The sequence below is a fragment of the Camelus ferus genome, chromosome 5, assembly GCF_009834535.1.
Source record: "Camelus ferus isolate YT-003-E chromosome 5, BCGSAC_Cfer_1.0, whole genome shotgun sequence".
NCBI classification, from domain to species: Eukaryota; Metazoa; Chordata; class Mammalia; order Artiodactyla; family Camelidae; genus Camelus; species Camelus ferus.
In genome coordinates this window covers 10,910,341-10,922,807 of record NC_045700.1, presented here as the reverse complement: position 1 = coordinate 10,922,807, position 12,467 = coordinate 10,910,341, and the positions used below count along the sequence as shown (strand labels likewise).

General features: G+C 43.5%; 1 protein-coding gene across 1 annotated transcript in view; it reads left to right on the top strand.

Moving 5' to 3' along the window:
- Window positions 1-363: 363 nt before the first annotated feature.
- Window positions 364-12,467, top strand: part of MARCO (macrophage receptor with collagenous structure) — a 27,153-nt gene continuing 15,049 nt past the window's right edge. The window contains exons 1-4 of the mRNA XM_014565017.2: window positions 364-629; window positions 9,713-9,811; window positions 10,625-10,846; window positions 12,203-12,271. Of these exons, the coding sequence (XP_014420503.2) occupies window positions 521-629; window positions 9,713-9,811; window positions 10,625-10,846; window positions 12,203-12,271 (499 nt within the window). The 5' untranslated portion in view covers window positions 364-520. The remainder of the gene's footprint in view (window positions 630-9,712; window positions 9,812-10,624; window positions 10,847-12,202; window positions 12,272-12,467) is intronic.

Genomic DNA, 12,467 nt, shown 5'->3' with positions numbered 1-12,467 from the left:
TATCAAAAGTTTCCGAGTGATACTGATGCCGCTGGTCCATGGCCCACACTTTGCACAGCAAGGATGAACTGTAAGGGTTGATGTAGGTCAAAGAAGGCAGGTTTCAGTGTGGGCTGGAGAGGTCCTAGGACAACTGGGTCTGGGATCATGGTGGGGCATGGACAGGCACAGGAAAGGGGGAGAAACATCCTTCCTGGAGTCATCAGCTCTCTGTTCTTAGGGGCCTCGGGGCAACGGGTGGTTTCAAAGTCCTGTGACTTGTGCCCCAAAGCCCACCCCTTAGCAAGCAGCTGCAGGAAGCAGGAGCTCCAAGAGTGAATAGCCCAGTTTTGAGAACTGCTTAATCCTGATCACATCAGGAAACATTTTGCAAATTCAGGCATCAGAGCCAAGGGAAATATATGTGCTCTACAAGCAGCAGCAGCATTGTTTAAAAGGGAACAATCTTTCCCCAAGTAGTTCCTCTTGAGGGGAGCATTTCTGCTGGCTCCAGAACTTTGGCCATCTATAAAGCATAGCAATGGAAAATGAGGAAGTTCTCAAGCAGGAAGAGCTCCTGGCCAGCAACGGAGCAAGAGCGGCTCTCAACCAAACCATGTTCTCTACAAGGGAGACCTTTGAAATTAATGGTAAAGTACTACTCCCCAGTAATGACATTGCCTGGCGTTGTGGTCTTTCTCTTGGCGACATCAGAATAACCAGCCAATAGAAAGTCTAGGTTTGTGGCGTAGACTGTCAACAATACATCCCTAGAATGTTTCCATCAGAAATTTGTGGAATACTGGTAATAGATGCTGTGTCTTTAGCATTCAGTTGGGGTTTTTTTAGCTTTACAATTCCCTTAAATTGCATGTAAATACTTTCCCTTTGATTAATGTTAATGCTTATTAGACTCCCCTCCTTTTGCTTAGTGTCTCTTTCCGACACATAGGTTGTGTGTGTGATGAATTGTGTGATGAGAGGACAATGCAAAACAAAGGAGATGAAAAAGTTCCATGAAACTGAAGGCAGGTATCACATGTATTTAATGCAATTCCGTTAAAATTGCAATTCCATTCTTTCAGGTGACTTCTGTTAGAACCCATATGTTGCTTTGAGAGTGCATATGGTGTGGGCTAGGATATGTTACAGCTTCATAATTAGTTTGTCTTAGATTCAACTCAGATTTTAAAACTTCAGTCAACTCTGTTGTTTTATTTATTTAGTCAGGTGATGCATTGTTTTAAATCTTCTAGAATTTGTGGCATTTAAAGTCATAGGCGAGTGCTTTTAGAGGGGCTTTCTGATTTCTCATCTCAGAATATCCTCTTGGAATTGTCTTGTAAGTCAATCAGTCATTCCCCCTCCCAGTCTTTTCTGGAAGTTGTATGTGCAGGGATAATTGCAGCTCTGTCCCTTGGCCTGACTGTCTCATTCAGTGTCTGTACAGATCACTGGCTGGAATTTATGCGGTTACAAAGATGAGGAGTCTGGTGCTCTGCCTTTAGGAATTTATAGTGGGATAACGAAGAAGGCAGGAGTGTAAATGACTTTAATAACTGTTGGTGATTCAGAACTTTGGGGAAGGCAGCATTCTGGAGATATGACTTTTTAAGGTACTGTAAAGGTTCAAGCAAAGTCAGGTAAGTCAAGTGATCAAACATATTTGGCACCTACTACCTCCTGGCCACTGCACTCAGCATCGAGGAAACAGACAAGAACAAGCATGACTTCTGGCCTCAGGGAGCCCACAGTCCTGTTGCCATGGCAGCAGGCGATGACAGAGTGAGCTTATCCATCACTTGACTACTTCTATACAATTTATCACTGGCTGTGAGTGAGATTTGCACAGGACCTTATGGACAGATCTAACCTGGTGTGGGGCCCTGGAGGGCAGAGTTGAGACCTCTTCTAAAGCTTAAAGGATAAGGAGGATGAGTTAGAGAAAGGAGATGGTGACTGGGGCTAAGGTAGGGGACCACATGGTTATGATACATTCACAAGGAATAGTCAGGAAAAATACAAATAGCTCCATATTGTTGGGGCAAAATCAGGTGAAGAAACTCAGTGGGGATTGAGACTAGGACCAATTAATTGGACTTTATCCTGAGGGCAATGGGGAGCTTTGAAAAGGTTGATGTTGGGCTGAGAGGTAGTGATTTGCCTTTGCAATTATTCACTCTCAAGTGTAACCCAGACGACAGAGAGGAGGTTGGCAGAGAGGATGAGAGGCAGTGGGTATGTGGAAGGAAAAGAGAGAACACTCTGGAGAAATATTAGATGGCAAATCAGTAGGACTATAATGGGGGGGAGGTGGACAAGGCAAGTGAGGATGATGCAAGAGTCAAGGGTGAATCCCAGATTTCTGACTTGGGTTATAGAGGCCACTAACTAAAAATCTAATCCCGAACCAAATCGCTCCAGTTTGGATGGAACATTTTCCTAAATGCATTCACAACTTCCTGTCTCCTCTTACAAAGATCATGGAACATACGGACCTTTCTAGATGAGTGCCATTACGGACAGTAATCACTGGGAGGCTCTGGAACACAGGGGCCCCCTCCCTTGGGGCTTACTGAGATGAAAAAAACCTACTTGCTTCAGCACTAAATGGCTCCAGGCTTGTTTATCTGTCTGTCTATCTACCTATCTACCTACCTACCTAGATATCTGTTGGCTGAAGATTGCTTTAGTTTTCTAAAGAGCCTCCACATACTGCTGGCTCTTGATGCTTGAAGGTCCGACGAAATCCCAGGTCTTTCCTCCTGAACCAGTATCAGCCCCTCTCCCCTTCAACAATGGAAAATTTGAGCTTGAATGAGGGACTTCACGTTTGTCCCTGTTGGCAATAACTTTCTGGGATGTGATCCTTTCCACCTTCTTGAAAATATGAGCATTTGTCTGGCTCAGGTTTTCCTGTCGCTCTCCTGATGTGTCTGGTTTCTCAAATTCTGTTCCCACGTTGGCAAGCTCTTGCCAGTCTGTAGAATGTAATCTGTCTAGCCCTCTCGTCCAAAGCCCTCAACTATTTGAAGTTTCACATCTTTCTTCATGATATTTCTTCCCACCAATTTCAGTCTGAAGAGCATCCTACTTGACAGAGAAGACCCCAAGAAATATAAATAGAAAAGTTATAGGGCTTTTTGTTGTTCTTTGTTTTAATTAACATTAGACATTGGCCCCAGCTTTGAACATAGCTGTCCCTTTTTCCTATTTTAAAGTTAATTTTAAATATTCTGTTAACAAACCTTAACCCTGGAGTCCATTCAAGGTCAGCCTTGCTGATATGACTACTTTCATTCCATGCATTGTTCTGACTTTATTTTTTGTCATGTCATTATTTCTCAGCATTTTTTTTAAAACCTGGCTTTACCCAGAGGTGTCTTCTTTTTAACTTTATTGTGAAATAATTGTAAATTCACAGAAAGCTGCAAAAAATGTACAGCGAGGTCTCCGTGACCTTCGCCCATTTTTCCCCAGAGATAACATCCTGTGTAGCTATAGCACAATATGACAACTGGGAAACTGACATTGGTGCAACCCACAGAGCTTGTTTAGATTTCTTTAGTTTACTCATTTGTGTGTGTAGATAGAGATCATTTTTGATATTGGAGATTTGTGTCTTCTTTCTTTTCATCTTTGTCAGTCTTGCTAGAGCTTTATCAATTTTCTTGATTTTAGTCAAAAAAACAGATTTTTGCTTTCAATTTTCTCTTCTGTAATCTTATTTTAAATCTCATTGATTTCTACTTTGATCTTTATTATTTTCTTTTCTTCTATTGTTTAGGGTTTATTTTGCTCTTCTTTTCTAGTTTCTTGAGGTCAGAACTTAGCTTACTGATTTGAAACTTTTTCTCGTTTGTAATGTAAGGATTTGGTGCTATAAATTTCCCTTCTAGTGCTGCTTTAGTTGTATCCCATGATTTGATATGTTGTATTTTCATTTTCATTCAGTTCTGTTTCAAAAATTTTTCTTTGAGAATTTATGACCCATGCATTATTTAGAAGTTTAAAAAATTTTTCCAAGTGTTTGGAGATTTTTCTATTGTCTATCTGCTGTTGACTTCTATTTTTGATTTGATTTCTATGTTGATTTCATTATTGTCAGAGACTATACTCTGTAAATTTTAATTTCTTCTACATTTTTTTGAGGTTTGTTTTATGACCCAGGGTATGATGTTAGTGACTATTCCATGTGTGCATGAAAAGAATGTGTATTCTGCTGTTGTTACATGGAGTTAGATCCTATTGGTTGATGATGTTGTTCAGTTCTTCTATAGCTCTTCTATGCCTTTGCTGACTTTTTTATCAATTGCTGAGAATGGGGTGTTAATGTCCCCAATTATAATTGGGATTTGTCCATTTTTCCTTTTAGTTTCATCAATTTTGCTTCATGAGAATAGAAGTTCTACTGTTTGGTTTCTTACAGGTAGCTGATACTTGGGTCATGCTTTTTCATCCACTTGCCCAATGTCTGCCCTCTATTTGGTATATTTAGACTATTTAGATTAAAGTAATTATAGGCATGTTAGGCTTAAAACTGCCATCTTATTTTGTATTTTCTCTTTGTTTCCTCTGTTTCTTATTCATCTGTTTCTCTTTTCTTTCCTTAATATGGTTTACTTGGACACTTTTTTAGAATTCCATTTTTATTTATTTATAGGTTTTAGAGGTGTATCTCTTTGAATAGTTTATTTAGTGGTTGCTCTGGGCATAGCATACATAAAAACTTACAGTCCACTGGTATCAACACTTTACCACTTTGAATCAAGTGTAGAAATCTTATTTCCATTTACATCCTTTTATCCTCTTCACTTTTAAAATGAATTGTCTGAGGTACTTCCTCTGTGTACACTGAGTACCACATCAGATAGTATTATAATTTTTGTTTCAACTGGCAAATGTGAGTTTTAAAAATTGTAAGAAGGATGGTCTAATCACTACATGTTACCCATTCTTCTTTCCTTTTTTTCTGTTCTTCCTTCCCTTTTCAAGTGCCAAGCCTTCTATCATTTTCATTCTGTTGGAAGAACTTCCTTTAGGCACTTTTTAAAGGTAAGTTTACTAGCAATAACTTCTATTAGTTTTCCTTCATCTGAGAATCTCCATTTCCCATTCATTGTTGAAAGATGTTTTCATCAGATATATATTTCTGATGAAGTATATTTCGTTCAGCAAACAAAAAACATTGTGCTACTTCTGCTTGATCTTCATGGTTTCAAATGAGAAATTGTCTGTCATTTGAACTCGTATTAGTTTATAGGTAGTGTGTCATTTCTGTCTGGATGCTTTCAAGAGTTTTTCTTTTTCTTAAGATTTTTAATCTTCTTTTTCTCTAAACTTTTCAGGTTTTTATTCATGTGTGATGTATCTTGGTATGAATTTCTTTGAATTTACCATGTTTTACACATATCTCCTTCTTGAATCTGTAGGTTTATGTCTTCCAGCAAATCTGAGAAATTTTCAGCTATCATTACTTCTTTGAATATTTTTTTCAGCTTCACACTCTTTCTAGGACTTCAGTAATATGAGTATTATGTGTTTTTTTTATTGATCCACAGGTCTCTGAGGTTCAGTTTGTTGTTGATGGTGTTGTTCATTTTCTGTTTTTCAGATTGGGTAATTTCTATTATTATTTAATTCACTGATTCTTCCCTTTGTCATATTTATTACACTACTGAGCCAATGTAGTGAGGTTTTAAAATTTTAGGGGTGTTTTGGAGTAATACAACTTCCATTTGGTTCTTTTACATATCTTATAGTTTTGTGAGATTAAGAAATGTTTTATTTGTAATTACTCACTAAAGCATTTTGGTTTTGGCTGCTTTAAAATCCTTATTGAATAATTACAACATTGCTATTAGCTCAATGATAGGTTTAGGTTCAGGTTTCTTACATAAGCTGTTTAGGTTTATTACATAGATTCTGGCCCATTTTGTGGGCTATGTTTCCAGTAAAAATTTAATTTTCAGAGTCCTGACTATGTTACTCTGCCCTGCTTCATTCACCTTGTGCTATTGGTGTTCTTTCTTGCTCCCTGCTGCTGCTGCCTACAGGGGCAGAAGGTACCCCTCTACGTTGCCCAGTGCTGCTAGGTAAGGGGAGAGAGACATCAAACTCACTGGGCAAAGACCACTGCCCTGCTCACCAACAGCCCAGTGCTAGGGGTGGAGGAGAGGGGCTCTCGTTTGATCTCCACTAACATTACAGCAGGAAAGAAGTGTACCTACCAAGCTACCTTCTGCCACTGGGTGAGGGGTTGGGAGATGCCAAGCCTGGAAACTCTGGAGTTAGTGTGCATCCTTTTTTCTTCATTGAGCTCCTTCTTGGAATTGCCTTTTAAATTCCATCTGGAGCCATATTTTCACTGTGAGTCAGATACTAGAGCTGTCAAATTTCTAAAACCTACTTCCCTAAGATCTTCACCCAGATGCACCAGAGTTTACTCCAAGGAAGCTCATTCTTGCTCACATGAGGCTTTTTCTTTTTTTATTCTCTTCTCCCTTCCTCATTGGTCAAACCCAATTCTGAGTAGATTTTACTTCCTCTGTAACTTTTTCTACCCACTAAGAGATGAAATGATCAGCATTGAGGGTAAAGAATTTATCAGATCTTCCTTGTATGGAGTGAGTTAGACAAAGCCCACAGATTTGAAGTTCCCAGTTTCTAAAACACCTTGCCTCTATGCCAGGTGATAGCTCTGAATTAAAATGCCTTCTGGGCCTGAGTGGACATAACAAACCTCTCCCATCATAATACCGTGTGTGTTTTCCCTCTCATTATCCTTAGTCAGATGCTTACCCCATGGTCCTACCATCTAGTTTGAAAATATCTGTATCTTCCCTGCTGGTCCTCACCTCCACCTCTGACCTCTGTAATGCCTGTGTCTCTGAAGCAGTGTTTATCTTCCTATTCCCATCACATGTTATATTTCATCATGTTTATTGCTGTCTAGAAGACTGTATTCACAACATCCACCATCTTCTGTTAAATGAGAGGCTTCCCTTGTGTGTTGCCCATCCTCACCATGATGATTGTGTGGATACCTGAGATCCAAAGTTGCATTCTCAGTGCTCTCTCAGAACTCTAAATGGGCACTGTTCAACTCTGTGCATGTTCAGCACACAAACCTTGGCAGCCACTCGCTCATCTGGTCATCTATCCAGTTATCATCTTTCTAGCACACTTCCATCATCTTTCTAAGAAACTTCCAGGCCATTTGGAGGAGGTTCTGAGACATAGACATAGTTCAGGTTGCTCAGTGGTCACAGTGGATTAAGATACAGAGTAATGTCAGGAAGCAGAGTGAAGTCCCACTCAGCCCAGGGGAGCCAGAGTATCTCTCTTGGAGTAAGGAAGCTCCACTGTGCTCCCAAAGGATGAGTAAGAATTAGTCACACCACTCAGAATGACCATCATTAAAACGTTCATAAATGATAAAGGCTGGCTGGAGAGGGTGTAGAGGAAAGGGAACCTACCTTCCTACACTGTTGGTAGGAATGCAATTTGGTGCATCATTATGGAAAACAGTATGGAGATTCCTCAAAAAACTAAAAAAAGACTTACCATATGATCCAGCAATCCCACTCCTGGCATATATACAGAGGGAATCCTAATTCAAAAAGAAATATGCACCCCAATGTTCATAGCAGCACTATTTACAATAGCTAAGACATGGAAACAATCTAAATGTTCATTAACAGATGACTAGATAAAGAAGCTGTGGTATATTTATACAATGGAATACTACTTAGCCATAAAAAAGAATAAAATAATGCCACTTGCAGCAACATGGATGGACCTGGAGCTTGTCATTCTAAGTGAAGCAAGCCAGAAAGAGAAAAATACCATATGATGTCACTCATGTGGAATCTAAAAAAAAAGAGGACACTAATGAACTCATCTACCAAAAAGAAACAGACTCACAGACATAGTAAACAATCTTATGGTTACTGGGGGAAAGGGGGTGGGAAGAGCTAAATTTGGGAATTTGAGATTTGCAAATGTTAGCCACTAAATATAAAAACAGATTTTAAAAAAAGTTTCTTCTGTATAGCACAAGAAACTGTATTAAATATCTTGTAATAACCTTTAATGAAAAAGAATATGAAAACAAATACATATGTATAAGCATGGCTGGGACATTGTGCTGTACAACAGCAATTGGCACATTGTAACTGACTGTACTTCAATTTATAAAAAGTTGTGGTATATATTTACAATGGAATACTACTCAGCCATAAAACGAATAAATTAATGCCTCTTGCAGCAACATGGATGGACCTGAAGATCATCATTCTAAGTGAAATAAGCCAGAAAGAGAAAGAAAAATATCGTATGCTCTCACTTATACATGGAATCTAAAAAAAAAAGACACAAATGAACGTATTTACAAAACAGAAACAGACTCACAGACATAGAAAACAAACTTATGGTTACCAAGGGGTAAAGAGGTGGCAAGGGATAATTTGAGAGTTCGAGATTTGCAGATACTAACTACTATATATAAAATAGGCAAATAGCAACAACAACAACAACAAAGAATTTGTCACACAGAAAGAAGGATGTGGGATTGGATATGCAGAGGACACACACTGCCGGAAGTCAGAAGAGTGCAACCACAGTGGCCTGGCCTGACCATTGTCAGTGTCCACGCGGAGGTGTGGTGTGGAGGCATGGCTGTAGGAGACCTGGCCGGCAGCAGGGCTCAAGGTGACAGCCAGGGAGCTGTCTTGAGGGCAGTGAGCTGAAGGGCTGAAGGCAAGGGAGCAACTCGACCAGGCTGCATGTAGGAGAGCTCACTCACACTGCTATGTGGGCCTGGATTCCAGGGGTACATGGGAAGATAACTTGCACTAGACTGAGCATAGCCAAGTGTCTTTAATGAATATCAAGCATCTATTAAAGGAAACAGTCAAATCCCTCTGTATCAAGAAAACTAGAGGGACGTCCATGAAAAAAATCATTCATCGCAGAAAGCAAGGTGCTATAATTGATGTGCAGTTGCAAAATGATATCATTAGTATAAAATTAAAGGGAGAGAAAACAAGTCTGTCTAGGAGTGTATGGGTTTGTAAGTTTCTGAGAGGAAGGCCACGCCCCAGAACGCTAACAGAGTTCACGTTAGCAGGTTAGAAGCTCAGGGGGTTAATTACAAAAGTATAAATCCTTGCAATGCTCTCCACATTGTTTGATAAATTATATGAAGCATGTTTTACTTTTATAATTTAAAAATCTGGAGAAAAAACAAAAAAACAAAGGCCTGGACAAGATTTCCAGATCTTGTCTTATAACCTAACAGGTTTTGTTTTGTTTTGTTTTGTTTTTTACTTTTCCAAACCTCACTCATTGGTTATAAAATAGGAACCATCCTCCTTCTCCCAGAGTTTTGAAATTGAAATAAGTGAATTCGTTGATTCACCTGATGAACATTGACTGAGTGCCCACCATGGCCAGGCGCGGTGCTGGGGCTTGGACCGTGGGCCAGGCTGCCGTGATACTTGGGTTGAAGATGAAACTTTTCCAGCTAAAGATATGAGCATGGGTGTTTTTTGCCCAGCCACACACGTGAGGGACTGACAATGGCATTTCTTGCCTTGTGGCCAGAAGGTGGATCACGCAGAAGATTTGGAGGTGGTGGCCTTTTTGGAGGTCTCATGAGGGGAAAGGGGCACAGGCTGGGCCCCTGTTCTCCATCCTCTGCAGCAGCCACCTTCTGTCTGGGTTGTTTCAGATCCACGTGCCAAGAAGAGAGGTGGGATGAACTGCATGGTCCCGGTGGTCATCTATCTGATTCTGCTCACCGCAGGCATTGGGCTGGTGATAATGAAAGGTAAGACATTTGGGTCCTCTCTGGTCCCCCTTGGGATGACAGTGTGGCCCCACCTCACATGGCTTAGGTTCAGAGGAGAGCCCTGGGGTCACCATTGCCCACCTGCTGAAAGAGAGTTCTCAGCCCCTGGACAGCCACAGCGGAGCGGGGCGGGGGCGGGAAGCAGAGAGCAGAGTATGTGTTGTGTGTGTGTGTGTGTTTGAGAGAGAGAGAGACTGCACGTGTGAGGCTGCAGTGCACGTCTGAAGCAGTGAACGATGCAGTGATTTCACACGGGTCTGCCACGTGCTTCTCACATCAAAGATTCCCAGCCTCTGAGTGGGAAGGACCGTTGCTGATCAGAGTGTTTCATTCGAACATGATTTTACTTTCAAAGTTCTCCCAGTCCAAATGGTTTGGCCATGAAACAACTCCATCAACAGACCATAAGCTCACTCAAGAATGCTGCGTACTCTGTTGTCATCAACACATCACATACATATTGAGGTCACACGTCATGAGGCCAGACCAGCAGATTAGTGGACATGCATTCACCCCAGAGCAGGCACAAAGCCCTTAACTGCATGAAGGTTGATCATGGACGCAGTGGGTACATCTCCAGGCTGAGCAGATATGTTCTATGGCATGCAATGTCATGTCTGAGGGTGGAGTGCCCACACACAAGATACAAAGTTCTGTGCTCATGTCAGTTCCTCACAATGCATGAAATGTGTGTTTCCCTATTCAGGACCTACAGAGTTATGCACAAGTGACACAGAATGTCAGGGCTTTAGTGACATCCCTAAAAGGATGCTGTGGGGGTTGGGTGTCCAGTTCTGAATCTGCAGGAGCGGCTCCGGCACCTGGAGAGTTACTATGACAATGAAACGCTGCTTGTGGAGGAGAGCCCATCTTCCTCTTTCCTCCAGTTGATGCCTGGCCCATCTCCGGTCAGGGGTGCAACGAAGCTGCAAGTCCTGCAGGCCCAGTTCATCCAGGTCTACAGCAGGCAGGAGCACCTACAGCGATGGGTGGACAACTTTACTCAGAACCCAGGTTGGCCCTTCCGCCCTGGCCTGGGACTCCTCAGAGAGGAAGGGAAAGGGGGGCGCTGCTTGTGCATGGGCAAGGGGGTCTTGGGGCCTTAATCCCTTTCTCTGGCAAGGACGGGGACTTCCCAGACCCTGGCCTGGTATGAGACCCTGGGGGCGAAGACAGAGAGGGGAGTAAAGGCCATATGGGGTGGGCATGAAGTTACAGGCCCCCTTGGGGGCTGCAGACAGGTCTCTGGGAGACGGTGCAGGCTGGAACCTAGGAACCAAGAACCCTGTCCAAGTGAGGGTGACCTCCAAAAGCCAGGGTCTAGAGCAACTGGCCGAAGGCCAGGTCTGAGTCACAAAGCCCTCAGACCGATCCAGAAGGTGCAGGAGGGCAGGTAAGACGGAGAGCCCAGGGCGGTTCCCAGGACCACTCCCACGCAGCCAACCAATGCTGGCCCATGGGAGGTGAGGGTAACAGTGGGCACCAAGCCAGTCCAGACAACATGTGGACCTTGGAGGGGGGAGGCCAGTGGACCTGCCCTTAGAGATGAGACCCCAGGGAGCTGCCTGGCTCCTTCCACCGCGTGAGGACCCAGTGAGAAAGCAGCAGTCTGCAGCACAGCAGAGGGCCTTCCCCAGAACCTCACCGTGCAGGCCACTGATCTTGGGCTCCCAGCCTCCAGAACCATGAGACGTGAATGTCTGCCGTTTCAGGCCCCCAGTCTATGGTGTGTTGTGACCACAGCCAGAGTGGACAAAGACAGGATGAGCAAAGAGCCTTGTCCTGCCCCCCAAGTCCTTGGGGAAGGGAGTGATCTGACACATAGGCAGCAGCCATTGGTGCCACTTATCAGAGCCTGGGTGTGTTTTCCATGGTGGTCTCCACGTGGCCACCTCAGGACAGCCCTGCGTAACTGGTACATGACCCCCACTTCACCGACGAGGAAGCTGACGTTCCAAACAATGAAATGACACACCCGGGGCGCCCAGCTAAAAGGGAAGTGCTGTTCCTTGGCCCAGGCCCACCCGACTCAGCCGCCCTCGGAAGGCGTCATCTATATGGTTGCGTTTTGCCTCCTGGGCCGTGAGCTTCTTGTAGGAAGGAGCTCTGCTTTTATTTTCTTCTTTCCACACAGTTTTGGGGGGTCCTTCGTGCCCAGGGACACTTTGTTGAGTGAATGATGGCACTGTCACCCCACCTTGTCAGTTGGCACACTGGCGTCTCTGTGCCTATTCCTCAGGTCTTCCAGGTCCGGAGGGGCCCAGGGTGTACCCGCCCTCCCCTGCCTGCCAGGGTCACTGGCAGACAGCAAGCCAGAGAAACTGGCCTCTGTCGACAGACCCCGTAATTCTTTTTCTCCTCCTTGTCCAGGCTACGTTCTGAGTTCCTTTCCAGGACTCTCAGGACCCCGAGGCCCACCAGGCATCAAGGGAGAGGCAGGTGAGCAGGGGCTGGGCGTGCGCACTGGTTTACACAGCAGGCTATCTCGGAGCAGGTGCAGAGGGCTGCAGACACACACCCGCAGGAGCCTGAACGCTCAGTGGGGTCTGTGTGTGAGGGGAGCTACCTGGAGTGAGACCCTAGATGGGCTGGGGATGCTAGGAAGTACCTGCATCCCGGGCAGGACACCTAGGTG